Source organism: Ursus arctos, unplaced genomic scaffold (assembly GCF_023065955.2).
Source record: "Ursus arctos isolate Adak ecotype North America unplaced genomic scaffold, UrsArc2.0 scaffold_21, whole genome shotgun sequence".
NCBI classification, from domain to species: Eukaryota; Metazoa; Chordata; class Mammalia; order Carnivora; family Ursidae; genus Ursus; species Ursus arctos.
In genome coordinates, this window is record NW_026622886.1 from 42483907 (window position 1) to 42506058 (window position 22152).

The 22152-nt window shown below is 42.2% G+C and overlaps 1 protein-coding gene across 1 annotated transcript in view; it reads right to left on the reverse strand.

The window, feature by feature from the left end:
* Nucleotides 1-21538, reverse strand: part of HMGA2 (high mobility group AT-hook 2) — a 137955-nt gene extending 116417 nt beyond the window's left edge. Inside the window, exons 1-3 of the mRNA XM_057316429.1 lie at nt 20637-21538; nt 17892-17978; nt 7662-7712 (exon numbers count right to left, since the gene is read on the reverse strand). Coding sequence (XP_057172412.1) covers nt 7662-7712; nt 17892-17978; nt 20637-20747 — 249 coding nt within the window. The 5' untranslated portion in view covers nt 20748-21538. The remainder of the gene's footprint in view (nt 1-7661; nt 7713-17891; nt 17979-20636) is intronic.
* Between the last annotated feature and the right edge of the window lie 614 nt (nt 21539-22152).

Consider the following 22152-nt stretch of genomic DNA (forward strand, 5'->3'; position numbering starts at 1 on the left):
AAAATCACATTTATTATAAGAATGAATAAAGAATGAGTGAAAAACTAATTTTGGGGTCGTGGCTACATTAGATTACCCCTGAGGATAGAGTCTGTGTAGCCTGGGTCTATCAAATCGACAGACAATCTGAAAACCTTATGTCTGTCATTACTCCCCGCCTCTTTCCCCACCAAGTCTTTTACCAGAGTTGACCCCCTGTTTCTGGCCCTGCCCCCCATCTGGTGGAGGTGCTAATGAGTAGTGAAATGGCCAAAGGGCAGGCAGCAGGGGGAGCTGGGAAAACAAAGCAAAGAAGGAGACAGGAGGCTGGGTCACCTACAAGCTCAGTAATCAGTCCCGGCTAACAGAGCCGGCTGCAGCAATGGAGTTTCTTGTGTTTTCCAGCCCTCGGTGCTTGAGAGCCATTAGCTACAGACAGAATGTTCCTGTCAGGTACTTCACCAGGAGAAAAAGCATGGGTAAACTGAGCAACCTGCCTATCATCTCCCGCTGATCAACACACAGAAGTCCTGATTTCAGTCCATAGTAGAGACAGTAGGCTCGATGAAACGCCATTAAATTGAACTTTGGCCAAAAACGGTTAAATATTTGTGTCAAATATTGAAGAGTTTAGAATAAGGAATTCCTGGACTTAAAAAAAAAAAACTTAAAATAAATGCAGATACCACCTTTAAAAACAGAACACAAATGTTTTCTTGAAATATGGAACAGTTTGACCTATGTTGCCTAGTAAAAACTATATACATACACACACATACATAGAGAGAGAGCATGTTAATTGTATTTATATACATCGTGAGAATTTCCAATATTTTAGAAATACATACTGCCATCCATAAATACTCAGTTGTGGGTAAGCATATGTAAATATGCGTCTGGTGGTATGGATAAAGTCTTAAGTACCTTTCCCGTCGTATAATTTCATATTCTTTGAATTCCATAACACCTGACATTTAATTAGAGTGAATGGAGGTAACTGTCTTAGACAAGATTTTATTGAGCTGATTATTTTGTGTGGAGAAATAGGACATTTATCAGAACTACCTCTTATCTATAATTTGTCACTCAATCCAGTGGGACAAAAATATGTTCTTCTTTGATTATAGACCCCATGGTGTTTGCGGAACTGTGACAACGTCACCTGAGTGGCAGACCCGGGGGTCAACGGCTATACGGTCATGAACAGACAGGATTTGGTAAAGCTGGCCATGCCAAACTGAGCCGGACGGCAAAATAGGGCAGGTTATCGACCTCTTTTTTAAAGACTTCGTTTAACAGAATAATTAAGAATAGCATTTCAATATTTAAACAAATAAAAAAGGAGATTAATCTTGAATCAAAATATGAATGATCAAATCTAATTCTTGCCTTCAGAGTATGATTTATTTCTTAGTACTTTCATATTTAATCTTGCACTTTTAAAGAGTTATTTTAGTAAATTTTGTAGTAAGCTATTCAAAGAGAAAATAAAGTGAAATCACTTTTTTCCCCACAGAGTTCTATTAGAGTTTACAAAGCACTCCATTTTTATCAGAAAATACGGCAAAGGAGATGGTTTCAGAAAACACAGCTTACCAATTTTCAACACATTATATGCATCAGAAGACTCCTATGTAAGTTACTGAACATATAGCAAAGAACCATGTGCTTTTGGGGGAATATCTCCACTTTTTAACGCATGTTATTACTACAAATTTCTAAGGGAAAATGGTTTTCCCTCCGCACACTCCATTAGCAGCTCTTGATGTTATATCAAAGTCACTTCCTCCCCTCCGACTCCCATAAAAAGTTACAATTATCTGCAATATGCATTATTGGATATTTCTTTCTAAACATCAAAGTTATACTTCAGTTTAAAAAAGCAAGTGTTAAATTACAAATGGCTGAAAGTTAAAAAAAAGGGGGGGGAACAAACATCTGGAGGGGAAAAGTCATGGAAATGAAAACCTAATGTTTGAGCTTCCACATCAGATTCCCAGGTTCCTCAATACACTAATGCTTGGGATCTTTAGAAGAAATCCGAAGAGTTTTAATCAATCTAGTTTGTAATAGGTTTTAGGCTGATTTAATTTCCTGTACTTGATCTTCACATCATCGCTGAAGTTTCTAGATGTCTTCAAACTTGAAAAAACAAAAAGCCTTTGTGGCCTCTCTAGAATCCTCACATGTCTGACTAACAGCTGAAATCACATCACTTTCCTGTGCATCACAAGCTCTGAAAAGACAACTGCCTCCTCAAAAGAGATGCAATGGAAATGCATATTTTTAAATCAGTGCACTGCACACACCCCATTCCCAAATAAAGAGAATGAACAACCCCTCCCCCAAAACAGCTGGGCTTCCTTAGTGACCTTTTCAAAGTCCAGCTTTAGCAACTCGTCCTTGGTTCAATTTCTAGGTCAATCTCAGTATCTCCAGAGTGTTGGCTGGTTGATTAGTTGGTTGGTGTTTTCTCTTTACAAACCATGAATTCATATTGGGGGTATACTTCCCTTGTGTCCTGTTTCCTTTCTCATAAAGGTATTCTGAAAACAAAACACCTACAAACATCTTTGTTCCCACTGCTTTACTCTTTATTATTCTGTCCTTGCTTTTTTTTTCTTTCCCCCTCCAGAAGCACTAGTCGCTTCCCTAAGCAACATCTGGATGGAGCGTTTCATCTTCCAGGTTCACATCTTCTTGAGACTTCGCTCCATTCTCTAAAACTTCTTCCAAATAGTTTCCATCACAAAATCTGTTCTGTGATGAGCTCGCTTCCCAGGCAAAAACTGAGAAAGGCAAATATTAAATGCCTCGTCTCAACTGGCAGAAGGACTAATGGAATTCTACGGAGGTTCCAAGAAACCAGCACGTCTCTGGACGTGCATATTGAGACACACAGGAGGAAGCACACTTTTCAGACTGATGAACAACGCATGACACCAAAACTCTACAATTAGAAGAGAGGCTTAGAAACTGCTATGCACAATTTTCCCCTTAACTGAAAATAGATTCAAAATGTACTTTAGGATTATTTATAAGCAGTTCTTAAGTTTGATGATACTAAGCCTAGATACATTAAAGACATAATGATACCACCAAGGGTGCTTGGCTGGTGTGATGCCTGACGGTCACCTCCCTCCGTGCGTGTGACTACTGGTAGCTGTGAGTAAGTAGGGCTTAGGCTGTCGGTGGTAACTACATGAAAATGAAGAATTAAATGTGGTATTAATCGTATTATCTAACGTTATTTGAGTGCTCGAATGTGCTATGCCTTTTATTAAGCCCTTTGCACGCTTGATCTTATTTAATCCCCACAACAATTCTATGTATGAAAAAGGTATCTACCTAACAACTATGAAAAATGTGTTGCTCTTTCCACCTTTTTAGAGATAAGGAAACCAGATCTGCTCCAGATTCCATAATTAGTCAAGTGATGGGCCAGAATTTGAACCCAAGCCGTCTGAATCCAGATCCTGAGCTCCCAACTATAAGACCAGGAGGAAAATCTAGGTCCCACTTCTCTCTCCTTCCTTTACACCCCTCATCTCCTCCACACCAAAAAAAAATTTTTAAAGTAGAAGTCCAGACTAGCTCATTAAAGTAATAGATCCAAAATCTAATTCAAACTCAGGGGGTTTGGAGGGGGCACAAGCAGAGTAAAGGAAAGAATAAAAGTGCGCTTAATCAAAATCCAGCCAATATACTCACTGGATTAGCCAATGGTCCGTCCCTTGCTGAAGCAAGACTAATGCAAGTTTCTCCTCTACGTCTACACACGTACTTTTGGTTAGTCAACTCCTGAGTATCCTACCAACTGCCGATTCCAATCACATCGGATGAGAGGGTCACACTGCAGATATTTTTTTCCAGGCCTGTTACATGACATTGTAAGATTTATAGGACATCTTTTTAAAAGTGAAGGAACTTTAAAACAAAACAAAACAGCGCAGAAGAATAAAGGGTAGCAATCTGGCTTTTAGGCCATGTACCTAGTAAATCAAGTCAGTTCAAAAATACATTTCTAATACAAGGAAATCAGTGAACGACACTGTTGGAAAGAACTGAACTTACTATGAAGCACAAGCCCATTTCCTATGGAAAATGCAATAATTTATTTCTTTAGTTCAAGCTTTCCAGAAAAGAATGCCACTGAACCGAACGCCTGGCCGTGACTGGTTGCGGACTCTACCCAACAGAATATATACAAGCAAAGAGGAAACACACTGTCTAGAAAAAATACACAATTTCCTTTTATTTCCTCTTCTAAGTAGAACAGCTCTTCTTTGGGGACCAAGTGAGGGAGCTGTAACAGTTCACTACACAATATTTTCCATTCTCACAGCCAGTAAAAATTAGACATCACCCCAGTCAATGAGGACGACCCTGTGACTCCCAGAAAGCAAGGGCTTCCATGGTGGTTGCTTCTCGTGGGCTTCTTCTCCAGCATAAAGATCAGATGCCTGGAATCCATATCTCCCTCCAATGAGTAAGACTCCATCAAGAAAGAAAAGAAGGCACATAGGTCCTTGGCTGAAACATTGTCTATGTAAAGATGAGTGGTGGGAAATAAAGCCGTAAAGATAGGTGGGTGTGAACTGTGGGACCTTGAAAGTGCTAGAGCAGCTTGTAATTAATTCAGTGGCTAGCTGTGCCACCTTAGCAAGTTTCAGAGCAATGACGTGACTATAATCTACAGATATTACTGGTGAACATTATAGGATATCCCAACGGTAGAACAATACGAGGTAGAAAGACCAGCTAAGAGGCAAGCTATGGAAAGAATCTAAGTGTCCATGTACAGATGAATGTTTAAGGAGATGTGGGGTGTGTGTGTGTGTGTGTGTGTGTGTGTGTCACACACGCACAATATATATATAGGATGGAATATTGTTCAACCATGAGAAAGCAGGAAATTTGGCCATTGGCATGGATGGGACCTGAGGGCATTATGCTTAGTGAAATAAGTCAGACAGAGGAAGACAAATACTGTATGATCTCACTTGTAGGTGGAATCTAAAAAACCTAGACTTACAGAAACAGAGAGTGGAATGGTGGTGGCCCGGAGTGGAGGGTGGGAGAAGTGAGGAAATGTTGGTCAAAGGATACAAACTTTCAGTTATAAAGTCTAGAGATCTAGCATGCTGATTTTAGGTAACAACACTGTACTATATGCTTGAACGTTGTTTAGAGAGTAGATCTTCAATGGTCTCACCACAAAAAAAGAAATGGTAATTATGTGAGGTGACAGAGGCCTTAACAAATGTTACTGCAGTAATCATTTTGCAATACGTAAGTATCAAATCCGCGCTTTGTATTCCTTCGGTCTCCACAATGGTGTATGTCAATTTTCTCTCCATGAAGCTGGGGGACACAAGAGGGGCCACACTTGATGGAAGCTATTGTGCCCGTTAACGTTCATTGTCTTTGCTTACGATTTATTTCATTTTAGCAACATTAATCTCAAGACTTCAAAGAACTCACCATTTTCTATTATGTTCATTTTAGAAAGTTTGTACAGGTCTGTGCTCTCAAAGTTCTCATGCTTAGGAACTGGCAGACCTGTATTTACATGTAGGCCAATACCAACTTAGTCAACACTAGCTCACTAGTGTATGATGGAAACAGCACTTTTTGACTTCTGAGACTAAGCAGATTTATCCTCAATTTGCCAGAACACTCTGGGAGCCTTGAGTATACGTCAGAAGGCTGACCATCTACCCTGAGACCACCAAGCTGGAAACGCCATGTGTCTGGGTGCTCCCGTGGACACTCCCACATACACCGAGCCTTCAAGCCCATCTTGCAAAAGCTCCAGTCCCGTGAGTGAAGAAACCTCCAGACGGTAGACTCCTAGTACCAGAGTGCCCCCCAGCTGCTTGCGTCCTCTCGCTGAGGCCCCAGACATCTGGAAGCAGAGACGAGCCTTTCTGCGGTGCCCTGTCCATATTCCTGACCCCAAGAATCCAGGAGCATAATAAAATGGCTTTTTTTTTAAACATTAAGTTTTGGGGTGGTTGATTAATCACTAATAGATAACTGGAACCATATGTACAACAAGAAAGGTGATAAACCCACGGGTTGTGGAGCCCACACTTGGAACATGATACTTTAGTCTGGGTGACATATTTCAAACGATTAAAAAACAAACATACTCAGGAGAGAATAACAAGAATGTTCCTTTAGGGGCAGAAAAAAATGAAAGGATTGAAGGTATTCAGACTAGAAAAGACAACAAAGGGTATGTGTTAATTGTCTTCAAATATTTGAAGGAGTATCATGAGTAAAAGTGAGAACAATTACTCTGTATATTCCCAGGAAGAAGGCGTAGGGACGGTGAGCGGAAGATGCGGGGTGGCAGATAGAAGAATTTTCTAATGTTCAGAGCTTTCCAAGAAGGAAGAGCCAGCCTTAAGAGGTAGTGAGCTCCTTAACACTAAGGATCTCAAGCAGTCCAGATGATTACCACCTGGTGGGTACTTTTGGAGAGAACTCATGTATCGACCAGAGGTTGAATGAAATGCTCTTACTTTAAGGTTACATTGCAACGCTGAGATGTTTTTAATCTAAAGATCATCCCCATTTCCTTGTGCTAAGAAATCTAATCCCAACACATGTTGAGCAGAGGAAAAAAAAATACAAGATGAATACATTAAATGAAAGGCAATACCACAGTATAAATAGAAAGTGATGTAGAGCTCTAGAGGAGAAAGGAATGGCATACCAACAGGAAAATATAATCCAGCATAGCTGCAAAGACACTTAAAAAGGATGAAGCATAAGAATAAATCAGGGAAAAGAGAAAAGGAAAGCCTCCCAGGGCAGAGGATAGCTCGTATAGACTCTGATGCCTTTATCTTTCTCGGGAAATGGCTTTATTCATTTTTAAGAGTTTCCTCCTCTGTCTGTGGGAAAGACAGACCAAAAGAACATGGGCAGTGTAGCAGAGAAGGGAACAATGTTGAAGGGGTAAAATTAGGGAAGCTCTTCAGTGATCACTGGATTTCTGGCCTGAAAGAGCTACAGGATCTGGGTGCTTGTGGGATCAAGAGCACCTGCCTAGAAGCCACGGTCGCTAATGTCAGTACGCAGGAATACCCACTGAGGGAAGCAAAGAGATCTGGGGACTAAAGACCTGGTTTCCTAAAAAAGCCAATGTAAAAAAAGGAAAAACACAAGCCACCTCGAAAATGAGATGTGTCCAAAGCAAAGCCATGAAGGAAACAAAAAAAAAGAAAGAAAGAAAGAAAACGTTACAAAGTTATCTAATGCACATTTCATCTGAATTTTATCACCATTTGTAATCAACTTCCAAGGTTTCATAATACCCTTTAACCTTAGTTACTCAACCCACCGAACAAGTCATCTCATTGTTACCCCGGCTGGAAGGAAGAGTGGAGACTCTTTTCATGTTGATAAGAGATAGAAAGAGGAGTCACTCCCAGGAAAGAAAAGCATTGTGAGTAAACTCGTGGAGCCTAATGGTAAAGGGCGGTGATAATTCGGCGCTTGCCTTAACCCTTTCAAAGACTCAGAGAACCAGAAGTCAGAAATACATGTAATTGAGAAAATAAAAGCAATTTTCACCTAAAAAACGAAAACCAGAAAATTTTCGTTACCAAAAAAAAAAAAAAAAAGAGAGAGAGAGAGAGAGAGCCCAGAAATTATATCTGATTACTCACCCATTTCCTAGGTCTGCCTCTTGGCCGTTTTTCTCCAGTGGCTTCTGCTTTCTGAAAAATGAAAAAGGAAGTCATATGGTTTCCTACCTGACATTATTTATAAGTGCTGCACCGAGGGACACATTCCAAGTTAGAATGTTCTGGTTTGCGATGAGGTATGGAGATTGCTTTAACAATCCCCTTCCGCATGAAGGCTTATCTTCTTCTCCATGTTGGAGTAGATCCTCTTTTCCGGGTGTTTCATTCCATGATGGACAGAGATATCTATGCATCTCTCACCCTCAAATACTCCCCTGGAATGATCTCCTCTGAAATGCATGAAAATGCTTTTAATAAGGCATTTTGCTTTATTTCTATCCGTAATAAAAAAACATACTCTCACATATCCGTAATTATATAAAGTAGTATTTTAAGAAAAGTCATGTCTCTTAAATGATTTTCTTTCCATGTCACAACTAAAGTTACAAAAATTAATATTGATATATTGCTTTACAACTTACAAAGCACTTCTACGTACACTGCTAATCAAAAGTTAGTCTAAAGTAAGAATACATAGGCTTTCTAATTCAAAAAAACCAAACATTTTCACACATCTACATAGTTAATTTCCTATTCCTTGCCAAAATCAATCACGTGTCAATCAATTCATTTAAAGCAGAGAGAAAGAGAGAGAGAGAAAAAAAAAGTTCACAGAAATCATCTATGTCTGTCCCTGTGATGGAAAACAGGGGTGCCAAAAATAGTAATTAATAAAAATGTGTATTATTATCAATAAGTCCTCACTCAACACAGACCTGACAGGAATATATTTCTAACCCCCTTGAGAGTTTGTTTTATTGCTTCATACAAGATTTTTCTGGTATCACTGTTGTTTTGCCTTTTGAATCAAATGTTAACGTAATCTATAAGGTAATTTCCCTCTGTTTATGACTCCTACTCAATCCCCAAATACACCAAAACACACATACACACGCACACACACACACACGACATACATCTTCTATAAAAACATGTTTATATTTTTCAGAATAGAGAAAAGTTAGTACACACTCTTCTATATGCGAGAATCACCCCAAGGCCATATAAACTCAGTAATACAGGGAACTGAGCCAGCACAACTTGTTTTGCATTGTGCCCGTTACCTAATTTAGCAGTCAGTGGGTACTTGGAACAGTAATACTAAGATTACCTGTTACAACGGTCTACACTACCAAATGAGACTCACCTCTTTCTCCCTTCAGATCGCCTTATAAAGATAGATGGGGATAGATAAAAGATAGATAGACAGACACAAAATAAGCCACAGGATTCCTCACAAATAATATCTCCCTGACTGGCATTACTATCCATCAGGTCCTAGGAATCAACCCAAATTCTGTATGATTATAATACTGTGAGTTCATATTTATTGAGCACATGTGTTATTTTCATCTTTCGTCTTTACAATGGCCTAATCAGGTAGGTATTACAAGTTCCTTATTCTGCAGATGAACAACTAAGTCTTAGATAGTTGAAGAAGGTCACGCACAAAGGCGTTACATGGCACCCTGGGAGCTGAGGTTTGAGCCCAGTTCCGTTGGCCTCTAAAGACTGGCTTCCTCCCCTCCTAACACTACTACCCCCCTCCCCTTAGCATATGTGCATTCGCTACCATACGGAGATATTTTAGTCAACTAAAATTGTCGCTGACTCAGCTAATTTCCCTGAACAGAAGGAAACCTGGGAGCCTTTTGGAGCTGGGTCTAACTGTCAGGTTTGGGCACCGTGAATCACTTACTGCTTGTGAATGGACTCCACAAAGGACTCATTTATTGTCAGGGGTTACAGACACTGTCTCACCTTTAGTCACAAGGGCATGAATTAAGTTAAATGAAAGCGAGGACACCAGTGAATCACACCCTCTTTCTGAGTGTTGTCTTGGGGAGAGGGAGTTGTCTTAAGAGGAACACAGACTCTACTTTGGAAAGCTTGGATTCAAAACCCTGCTCTGCCATTTTAGCTTTAGGACTTTGGGCAGGTCCTTGAAAACCTTAATTCGGTTTCGTGTGCGAAATGGAGATAATGCCTCCTGGGAGGAGCAAAGTGCCCACCATAAATGAGGTGCTCAGTCAATGCTCTTTCACTCCTAACAAGATGGAACTCTTCAAGGGAAAGTTTTCCTTCAAGTTAGTCCAATCTCAAAGAAGGTTCAGTCAATGCAAATATTCCATTACACTCTTCTGTCGCCTTTAGAATGAAGCTTTTAAGAAACCCTTTGGCTAGTACACAGTGAGTGAGTTAGAGGAGAACAAAATTGCCTAATACAGAAGAGGTGTCTGATTCAATCTTTGGGATCAACTGGGAGATTGCAGTTTACCCAGTGGTAAATTACACAAACATGGAAGACAGAAATCCTTTCTAATGGGCACAGGGATGGTAGGTGGCGTTAAAAGGAGGGGTCTATTGACCTTCAAAAGGAACAGTGCCACACCAGGCTTTCTCGGGGTGGTTGCTACGTTTCAGGGGCCACGATGGGATCCGGGCGTATCTAAAATCTGCTAAAGAGAAGGTTGTGTTCTAAAAGGGTTTCACTGCGTTTCAAAGTCAGAGAAAGCAAATCTCTCCAACAGAGAGAAAACCCTGCAAATAAGAAGACTTTAAAATGAGCATCTCATTGACAAAAAGCCTATTCAAAAATAAAATTCGCACCATTAGCTAAAGGGCAAACTATCACAATTATCACTTGGACTTGTTAAAAGCAAACTCGCTCCTTGGTCTTCAGGCCAGTGTTCCATGTAAACTGAAACCCTCACTGGAGTCTACATCTAGAAGCACATTAGCTGTGCTGTGTGGCGTCCATCCGGGAGGCTTTCATTGTTCTTTAAAACCCACATTATTTAATCATTCTGATCAAACTTCACAAAGGCTACAAAACAAGTTAGGATTTTAGTTTGTAAACCAGCAGAGACCCAGGGTTTTGACATGGAGGAAAATACTGGCTTTAACTTTTTTCCTGTGTTTAACGCTCTTCAGAATATTATTTTTTCAATAGAAGACAAACAAATCATTTCAGGGGTTTGTTTTGTTTTTAATACATCAACATATACAATGCTGTGGGAGTATATATTTGGTTTCCCTTCACCAGAGTGGAATTTGGGACTCTCCTACAAACCCACGTATAATTGAGATAGTAACTTGTTCTAAGTATTTACAGCTTATGGGGGTGGAGGGGTGGGGGGTGCAGAAAGAGGCTGGGAATTCTGCATTTGTAAAAACTGAAATTTCAAACTATGGCCACACGATTATAGGAATATTTGAAGCCACCACATCATATCTTGTTAAAAGTGTTATTTATTCCTTGCTTTTCATATTTTGCCTTTTTTTTTAAAAAAAAGGTTTAGATTCAGAACTGTATGTTTAATTGTATAATATGCTTAGAAGCAAGTTCATGAGGGTCGGGAAGAATGTTAAGTGGAAAATGTAATTTTTCCTTTCTAAGAAGTCTGGTACTCCAGGCTCTTACATGTACTCCACACTAAAAATAATAATAATAATAATAATAATTGAAAAAGGAAATTCATCTAACAAATGTAACTCTTAAGCTTGGGAACAGTGCTTACATTAGTGGCTGGTGCCTAAGACGTGCCACACACTTATTGAACGAAGAAGGAAGCAAAGAGAGAAACACTGGTGTTTATATCACGTGTGTCTTATTTCCCTCTTGCCATCAGAATTCTCCAGGTTGGCAGGAACTTGAGACAGCATTTTGTCTAGCCCCTTCATTGAACAAATAAGAAAACTGGATGTGTTCTGATCTCCAAAGACATAGCCCTGTGGGTTTGGGGGGCCAGAAGTCTGGGGGTATCGGCTGCAGTAGGCACCCATTTCCAATCCCTTTATAAGTTTGTAGAGAACTTCTCTCCAAAGGGTTTCTTGAAACCTACCTTCTACCCTGTCTTTCAGGTTACTGGAGATAACAACCTGCAGTGTAGCAAATATTTTACAGCACACAGTAGTGGGAAGGTCATAAGCTTTAGAGTGAGATTTGAATTCAGGCCCAGGTGCCACCATGTTCTAGAGTTGAACATTAGACATGTCACAGTTCACACCTTGCAATCAGTTTTCTCATTTGTGAAATGAAGACCATAATATCTACATCAGAGGATTAAGGAGCTAATACCTATGTAAAGTGCCTGAAAAAGCTCCAGCAAGTGGTAGGTACTCAAATGTAATTTGTTCTCTCCCTCCATATCTTAAAATGTTACCGTTAAGAAGAATACTCCCAATTCTGAGTGATTTTTCTGAGCATTTTCTTACTTAAATAGGACGGCTATTACTTGCTCAGTTTCACCGAAGGTGAGATTAAGCCAATTGCCCACGTTCATAAGTAGTGAAACTGAGACCCAATGTGATTTCAAGGCAATGAAGGGTCTGTTCTTCTGGGAGATATTTCATACAAAATTAAAGAGCCATGGGCAGATTTGGAAGAAAAGAAAGAAAGAAAGAAAGAAAGAAAGAAAGAAAGAAAGAGAGAGAGTGAGAGGAAAGAAAGAAAGAAAGAAAGAAAGAAAGAAAGAAAGAAAGAAAGAAAGAAAGAAAGAAAGAAAGAAAGGAAGGAAAGAAAAACTTCTAGGGTGAAAATCAAATGACTCATTAAAAGTAAAATGTTTCTGAGTTTCCTATAAAGACACGGACAATTGCTCAGATTGGAAACCAAGAGAATTATCCACTTCTGACTTCTCGGTCAAATTTAGATGGCTATTAATTTTTGTTCTTTAAGTGCTCTCATCACATTTTATATGTACTGTGATAATGCATGAAAGCCCGAATTCCCTCACCCCAAATCAATCAGTGCCTCTGCACACAGACCCCCCAAAAAGAAAAAGCTAGAAAAATATGTGGGCGTAGTACCTTGTTTTGTTTTCATGTATCTTTACAGACATGTTTTTAAGACTAAGACCTGCAGATTGAAGAGCGTATGGAATGAACTATCCAACGCCTAGAAAGTTACATTTTATTTCTTTCAGTTGTTCTTTTAAATATATGAACAGTGCAAATCAGTGTGCACCGGCATCGAAACCAACTAGTCTCATCGATCAGGAGAAGCACTGAGTGTTTCTCATTTTGCTTTTTTGATAATCCAGCTCTGTCGGGTTCCAGATTTTAAGTGCAACCATTTTTAGTCTTCAAAAGATGTTGCAAATTTGCCATCACTCCATATTTTACAATAGGAAATACAAGTGAATTCCATCAGCCATTGTAGTTCATGCTCGTTTTACCCGAGGAAGCCCTTATTGTCCACTCTCATGTCATTATTTACACCTGCCTGTCTTCACCTATACAAACACTAACTTAAAGCCAAGGCCAAAATGGCAGGAAGAGCTATTTACAAAGTTTACGATTCTCCTCCTTTAAACCATCACTCTACCTTTTTTGTGATCAGAAGAATCAATAGCTATGATACAAGAGTTCGCAGGGGTTAACTTCTGAGCAAACTGCCCCCTACATCACCCTGCGGAAAAGACAGCAATTGTACCATTCTTCTCTGAATCAATCAGAAGATGCCATTCAAAACAGTCCAGTGCCTTAAAGCAACAGGGAACAAAGCAATAGCCTAAAATAGAATCACTTTTTAACGTTTTTCTCCTGAGTAGAACAAAAATTCATAACTGGAAGTTTTAGAATCTAGGATATGAAATTCATTGTTCTACCCTTGTGCCAAGCTAAGTGGTTCCAAGGTGAGCTCTGAAAACCACAGAGGGTGAGCTGACAAGACAAGATAGGTTGGAATGGCTTAACGGACATGAAATGCTCTTCAGCCTGCATCTATTCTCAAGAAAAAACTGAAAAACAATTGACTACCAGTCTGGTATGTTCTATCTCCTTAGCAGAATGATTAGTTGGACTTTGAGGTAAAAATGAGCCAGGCTTGTGGGTCAGTCAAAGCAATGAGGAGCTCTGGATGATAAATTCAGAAGAATGACAGCTTCCAGAAAATTAGGACTCTGGGTCCCTTGAAGTAAAGTGACTTCGTGAAAGAATCCAAACGTGTTTGAATTGTCCCTATTGGGATCATAATCTGTGATGAGTCAAAGGCATTACCAGCTAGAGTTTACTGATGCATTAAGGCTTGGTCCTCCCTGGCAAAGTGAAGTGGGGAAAAAAAAGGAAAAGAAAAAGATCAACTGCTTAGGTAAATCAGCATAAAATACCAAGAAAATGGAGACAACCCCTGGGTTTTTACTTAATTCCACTGGTCTGGATACATGTGAATACTCAGATAGGGCCCTGAAGCCCAGTGGAAATTACCTGCCCATTCAAACACACAGGAATCGAACAAAATCATAGTAGTCACAGAAACCACAGGCTGGAACTGCATGACACCGTCCAAAGCCCATTCTTCCGTGACTTACCTAATAATGATGCCTTTGGTTACTTTCTTCAGTGGGGCCTATTATATTCTGAAAAAAATCTTGTCTTCACTCAGCATCTACGCTCTAACATTTCTCTGAAATGATGACTAAAACCTATGTTCTCTCATCGTAAAATACCTGTGCTTGGTGTTGCTAATCATTAATGAAAAATCAACGACATTGCTAAGAACGCAATCAGAAAAAGCACAAATCTGCCTTTATAGGGTCCAATCAATACTAGACTTTTTTTGTACAAGCAAATGGAAGATACAGATCAAATGTTTACTCGAACACATTACTTGAAGTGTACATACTTTACCTAGAGGATATTTTCATTCTGCACCTTGCTTTCTAGCTCTGATCAGTCCACCTAAAGTCAAAAGGCAGTTCAAGCAAACCTATGACCCTTTGAAGTAGGGCTGTCTCACACCTGAGATCTTTTTATATGCATTTTCCTTCTATTAAAATTTAATTCGATCTCAGAAAAAAGTTTTTGTCCTGAAAGTATCTGAATGAGAATTGGCTTGAGGCTTACAGATGAACTTGACTTGTGACCTTAAACACTGGGGAATGGTTGAGAGCCCCTCCAGTATTCTCTCATGATTACAAAGCCACAGCAAAAACCCTAAACACCCAGGAGATAATATCTTTCTCTTCTCTAAACAGGCAAAACGCAAAAATACAAATTATTTCCATCCAACACAAACACGAGAGGGAAACAAAACAAAACAAAAAGGAAATTGAGAGACAACTGGTCACAGGTATATCTTACAAGGTCATAAATTACAAGGTCAAGACACACACACACACACACACACCCCAATAAATTATTTATTCAGGAAAACATTAAATTCTGATTTCTTTTATTAAGATGGCAATATGAAGCTGATTCAGGGACAAATTTTGAGCACTCAGATTGGACTTCTCAGGAATGACTAGAATTGCTACATAATGGTCATCCATGGGAATCTGTCATAATGGAACAGAAGCAGTTTGAAGAATCATTACCTTCTCTTCCAAAAGTTCCAAGAAGAACAAATTGTGTTTTTATAAATGTTTGTTTTATATATTACACAAATCAATTTTATATTGAATATGGCCTGAAATTAAAGTGATTGCTAATTTAGTAGTTGTCCACTCGGTCCTGCAACATTCAGTGTGCATTGTCAAGTTTCACATTGCTAATTTTCCAACAAGCAGTTTTGTTTTCAAATGCCCCAAGGCCAGTTACTGAGTCCAAACACAAACTTTGTAAGTAAAGAAACTCCAAGCAGCAAGAAATTTTAAACACACAACATCATCAGGATCCCAGTGTACGTTGCATCTCTTCTAATTTGAGAGATCTGTTCTCCTATATACTTACCAGTTTTGTTTTATATTTTTCCTTGGTGAATCTCAGTTTGCACAAGAATACCCAATTTATTAATCATAGGAGACTTCTCATATCTACTCTGGTCAGTCTAGCAGGGTATGTTTATCTTACATGTTATGAACAATATAACTTTTTCTAAAAAAGATTGCTTCTCAAAATCCTAATGAACATGTTTTGTCAGAGCACAATATATGTTTGATAAACAAATTTATGTTTGATAATCATGTTTACATAGGGTAGTAGCAAACTCAACAAATACTGATTTGAAAGTGAGAATACCTTCAGTTTACACACGCCATGAACAATTCATCAATGTCATTCATTATTTTGCAAAGTATTATCTTCTCCAAATGAAGCGTAATTTATAAAACTGAAGAAATGTAACAGTCGTGTTACGGGCAAATATATTTACTCATTTTTATAAGAAGGGACTTTTATACCAGAATTGTGTGAAATAATGTTGCCTGGATGAATGGAAGATTTCAGGGGAAGATTTCTGTGGGGAAGAAGAAAATCTACTTCTGTTTTAGAAGCTGTAATAATGTATACATATACATGAAGAATTATCAGAAGGATGAGTAGCCTAGTAGGATCATTTGTAAATGCCTATTACTAAAACAGCTAGAAGTAAACCAAACCTTACTTGGGAGGAGACCAGCTTTTTTGTTATTTTGCTTTAGGTAGTAAATTAGACACAAGTCTCAGCTTTCCTTGTGTCAATAAAGATTTTGTTAGTCAGTGGTAAACTTTTCAAAATGAGGAGAAGGTGATGGAAGTAACTCCTTACTCATTCGAAAAAATGTAATCCAGTGAAATGTGAAAGATAAGATTCATTTTCCTTTTTTTGCCTTAAATTTTAAATCAATTATTTATGATGAGATATACGGATTTCTTCCTGGGAGATGTTGTAATGATGCATTTTTTCAGAGCAATTACATCAGAGTTTCAATGTTTGTTAGCTACCTACCAAGATATTCCTTTGCCATTTCATTAGAGTAGAATTAAGTTAGGTACATCCCACACTTATGGAAATTTAAAGACGCCTTTGTTAAATTAGCCCCTTTCAGCTTATTTCATAAGCCAGGTAAAAATGTAACAAATCGGGAATATTCATATTAGATATATCAGATTATAGACTGTCAGTTCTAAATGATCAGGTAATTTAGAGCCTGCTTCAAAGATCATTGATTAAATGTGGGTCCCGGTTGATTCTGCACTCTGTGAAGCAGTGATATGTAAATGCATTAGAAATCTGCTCCTTCACTTCAGCTCTGTTCAACATGATTAAAATAAAACAGACAAGAACTCATAGTTACTCCCTAAACAACTTTATATGTATCACTGGTTGCTATGGAAGTTTACAACACTGAACATTATCACATCTAACATGGTTAGTGCCCACAGTCACAGAGAAAGCCACACAAAACATCAGTCCCCAAAGATGATCTTAGAGTCCTTTTTAACAAATACTGTACGTGATGTGCTCAAAGCTACTAAAAGGTACACCAAAACTTACTTCTGAATTTTGAGCCTTCGTTTTCAACTCATATACAACCCTACAAATCAAATGCAGGAACTTTTTTTTTTTTTTTGCTTTATAAAGCTTTTTTAAAAAGTGAGTTTTATATTCACCTTCACTTCTCTGTACATGCATTGACCCTGAGATATTTCCTCTTTGCTAGCTCAAATACAACCAACATGAAGTTACTTTAAACCACAATTTAAAATTTATAAATAAAAACACTGGAACTAATACTTGAATGGGTTCTACCCTGCCCCAAAATATACAATAAATGAATCAAATCCATGTTTAAAAAACTTCTCATTGTCCCATTTAGAACACTGCTGTATCACCTGATGGGAAGGCATTTTGAGAGATTATGATATATTGTATTGCAGGTTTATTGTACACAAACAGCATACTTTATCATCACGTTAAAATCTGTAAAATTCATGAAACTTCTTTTCCAGTATCCCATAATTGGATTTACTTCTAATTATCATTTGGCAAAGTACTTAAACTTATAGAACGATTTGGTTTTGCAATAATCATGTAAATAAACACAAAGTAAATCAGTCTTTATTATTTTTTGAAGGAAATTGCAAACATCGCCATCAAGCAAATCCTAGAGTTTTGATTTATTTTTAACTCTTTCACAACTGGTGCAGATCTTAATCGTGTCTTTCTCCACTCCCCCTCCTCACCCTCCCAGCCCGGGTTTTGAGTTTCATATTATTCGGTGATTGTTTATTTAAGAACAGTACTGGAAGCATCTTCATAAACTTTCTACGCTAAGCAATTATGCTTAGAAATCTTACTTTGCTTAGAAATAGTAAAGGTAGGAAATGCGTCTTGGGTTACCCAGTTGGGACAAATCCTTAGGTTTGGAGCTAGAACGGGAAAATTACAGGGAAGTTCCTGTGGTCATGGAGAAAGTTGGGGGGACTTAACTTCAGAAATCTCACCTTTTGAGCTGCTTTGGAGGGACTCTTGTTTTTGCTGCCTTTGGGTCTTCCCCTGGGTCTCTTAGGAGAGGGCTCACCGGTTGGCTCCTAAGTGTGGGGGGGAAAAAATGCTGTTGTGGAAGAATGTCTGAAAGAAATTGACCCTGACTCTATAGTTATAGTTTCTGCATGTGCTGCTCAAAAGAACTGTTGGAACACATTCAGTAGGAGCATAAATGCAATGATGATGATACTGAGTTTACAAGAAGAGGAAATAACTATACTTTTAATCCAAGGGTTCAAAAAGGAAATTCTATTTTGCATATGAAAAGTAGATTCTGGTTCAACTCTAAAAAGGTAACAAAGGCTGACAAGGTTGTATGTTCTAGAAAGAAAGTTACACAGTTTTAAGGTGTAAAATTTGAATGGTTATGCATTTGGCAACTTATAAATACTTTACAGGAATGCTACTACCCACTGTACTAGCATTTCAAACAACAGAAATATGAAGCTAACATCATAAATATTTCAACAATCTTCTCTGTTAAAAAGACGGTTTTTAATCATCTCTGTATATCTGCATTGTAGGTCAATTATGACTCAGTCAACACATTGAGTGAAGTATTGGAGCAATTATCCAAGATCTTCAACTCAAAATAACTCCATTCCCCCTAAAATTTCCAAATAATTATGGTAAATCTGTTGTGGGAGGTTTTGCTTGAATTATCTAGATAATTGCTTCAGTTCTCCACTTCCTTTTGGAGTTGGAGGCAGGGTCTCTAGCCTAAATTTTAATGTCTTTTGATAAAAATCAACATTTTCTCCAAAACTTGCTTTTGAGAAAACTTTTTTTCTCAAAAGCAGGGGGGAGACTGCAGAAAACTGAAAGAGGGGAAAAAATGAGGGAGAACGGAAGTGTCTGGGAAGGAGAAATTGAAACTATCAATAGGTTTAGCAAAACTTTAAATGCTTCCTATGCCAAGTAGTAAATACTCAAGTGGTTAAGAGAATGCGATGATTAATATTCCAGATCCTAAATATTTATCCAGTGAATCATCAATTTACATTTCATTCAGATTCGGTGATTAAATGAGACTAATTAGCTTAAAACGCATGGAAGTCTTCAATGAAAATTCGCATCCTCTTTAGAGAACCTGGGGAAGGTTCCCTGAAAGCTTCTGCAGGACCACTAGCGCCAGTGGGCACATCCGAAGCAAACACACCGGAGACACGGTTTTCTTTCTTTGTGAACTCTGCCTTAACTCCAAGGTAAAACCTCCAATCACCTCCAGATCCCATTGCAATTTCTTTTGGATTCATTTTTGGAGGTGGGGGGCAATTCGAGTTAGAGAGAGTTGGGTGGCGGGTGGGAAACCAGAGCGGGGGGGAAGGGCAGAGACTTCCTGGGAGGTGTAAAACAGGATCCGAACGCGGTTTAAAGTGTCGCTTGGGCAGAGCGGGAAAACTCGGGGGCCTCTAGATTGGCTTGTTTCCTTTGATGATTTCAAAAAGGTACAACCCTTTCAGCTTTTCTACAACGCTCTGGCAAGCAAACATTGTTCGATTTTCCCCCACCTTGCTCTCGGGCAGCTTTGGGACTCCAGGATTGTTTTCTAATCGGCCTATTTGCCGTGGAGGAAGCGCTTTAAGGCTAAGGAAAGCAGGAGAAGTTTTAAAGCCCGCGGAAGCGGAGTTTAAATGTTCTCAATAGACATGTCCCGCTCCAGCCCTGCCCGCCGAGGCTTGGAAATTGCAGCGAACAAAACCCCCCGCCCTGGGCGCTGCGCGCAGCTCCGCAAGCGCCTGCTGCACGCTTAATTGGTTGCATCCGCAGACAAAACCCTCCACTCCGCGGGGTCCCGGGCGCCCCTCGATCGTCCCCTCCCAATCCCCAGCCACTCGCCCTGGAGAAGTGCTTTCAATGTCTACAGCTCGGAGATGCGGGATCCAGGGGCGAAAGGGGCACCGGGCGCCTGGCGAGGAAGTGACCTAGCTACCGTGCACACGCTCGGACACCACTTTCCACCGCGCCCTTGGCCAAACGAGTTAATCCCGTCCCGTGAGGACCCAGGCTTCCCTGTAGCCCCTTTCCTGGGACACCTCTGCGGCGGCGGCAGGCAGAGCGGCCGCCGCGCCGCATTTAAAGAGCTCTAAGAGGACCGGGCGGGCCCACGAGTTCTTTGTCGGGAGGGAGCGAGTCTCGGGCCACCGAGAACTTGGGGAGGGCGCCAAGGGGGCGGCTGCGGCGCGCCAGTCCCGGCCCGCGAGCAGCCCCGGTTGGCGGGAGAAACAGCCTCCGGCCCCCAGGACTTCTGCCCCTCCAACCCCGACCCGCCGGAGCACCCCTGCGCCCCTGCACCTCCCCCCCCCGCACCTCCTTCCCCCCCCCCCGCCCCCCGGCAATTGTAAAGCTGCCCGGAAAGTGCCGGGCGAGCCCTGGGTTGTCGGACCCCGGCCGCTTCGTCGCGAGGAGACATCGCGCCACTCGGGGCCGTGCACAATAGCGAAAGTCCGAGGACGCGCTTCGCCCGACCCCACCTCCCGCCGCCTGCCGCCGTGCCTCATCTCCCCGCCCCGAGGAGCGCGGGCGCCCCGGGGCTTAGCCGCGCACTCGCGCCGAGGACTCCGCAGCCCGCCCCCACGGCCGGCCGGCAGCGCGCCGCGGCCGCCGCCACTGGACTCCCGCGCTCGGGTCGCCGCGCGTCGCGGGCCCCTCGCGGAGGGAGCGGAGGTGGGCTGGCGCCCCCACCCCGCCCGCGTACTGACTTGCTGCTGCTTCCTGGGTCGGCCGCGTCCTCTCTTCTGAGGCGCCGGGGCGGCAGGTTGTCCCTGGGCTGAAGTGGACGGCTGCCCGGCGCCTTCACCGCGTGCGCTCATCCTGCCTCCCGCCGCCGCCGTCGCCGCTACCGCTGCCGCCGCCGCTGCTACCGCCGCCGCAGCCGCTTCGCCTCCGCCGCCCCAAATGTGCCCAGCACCTTTCGGGAGATCGGGCGATAGGGCTGGGGAATGAGGCAGGGTGGGCGAGAGCTGGCGTGCTGCGAGGGCTGCTGCTGCTCAGGCTGCCGCCGCTGCCACCATCAACACCGGACGTCCAGCGGCTGCCAAAAAGAGAGAAGAGGGGAGGAGGAGGAGGAGAAGGAGGCGCTGCTGGTGGCGGCGGCAGCGGTGGGTGGGTGCCGGAGGTGGAGGTGGCGGTGGAGGTGGAGGTAGCGAGAGGAGGAGAAAAGCGAAGGAAAGCGAAAAGAGGGTTTGAAGTTGGGAGGCTCCCCTCTCGGTTTGGGATCAGGAGTTGCGGTCACCGGTAGCACTTCGGAAGCGGCTTGGAAATGGAAGAGACTTGGAGTGGATTGTGTCCCTTGAAATGTTAGGCGGGGAAAGAATTCCTCCTCCTCTTCCCCCCCGCTCCGCGCTCGCAGAGCAAGAAAGAGAAAGAGAGAGAGAAAACAAATAGCGCCTTGGGCAGTCGGAAAGCAAAAGGAGGATGGGGAGATTCTGCCGGGATCGAGTCGGGCACTGAGCGCAGGCAAAGGACGGAGCAGTGGGTGGCACCGCGCCTCCTCGGGTGGCGGGAGCAGGCGGCAGCGGCACCGGAGAGTCGGAGGGGGACGGGCTGCTCGCTCCTGCGTCCTGCACCAAGCGCGCGCTGCCCGGGCTGGAAGTTTTCTGAGTTCCTGCCCCAGGATTCAAGTGGGAAGAGTGTGTGTGTGCTTGGGGAGGGGGCGGCGGGGTGGGGGGGGGGAGTGCCCACCTCTAATCGTGGGCGGATAAAGGGGAGGGGGCTGCGCAGGAGGAAAAGTATGAGGAGGAGGGAGGCCAGGCGGACCGCCGAGCCAAGGCGCCTGGCCGCGGGCCAGAGGCAGCGTTCGAAATACAACTGCCTCGGCGGCGGCGGCGCCCGGGTGCCACCCGAAGCCCCGCTCACGTGCTCCCGCCCGGCGGCGGGGTTAAAGGGACAGGCCGGGGATCCCGGGACGGCTCGCCGCCGGCCTCGTCCCGCCTGCCGCCCGAGGTCGCCCCTGGGCGGTTGTCCTAGTAAGGCACGGGAATGTGACCGCCCCAGAGCCGCGTTTAGGGGCTTGGCCTTTACCTGCACCTCCTCGACGCGGAGCCAGCACTCTGCAGGAAGCGTCTAGCTGCTCGCGCGGCAGAGTTCTAGTTCCTTGTGAGTGGGAAGGAACTGAGTAGGAGTAGGAACTGGCCCCCGGCAGCCTTGCTTTGCCTGGGAATACCCTCATCACAGCTTGCACGAGCCGAAGCGCGCGCGCACACACACATGCACTCA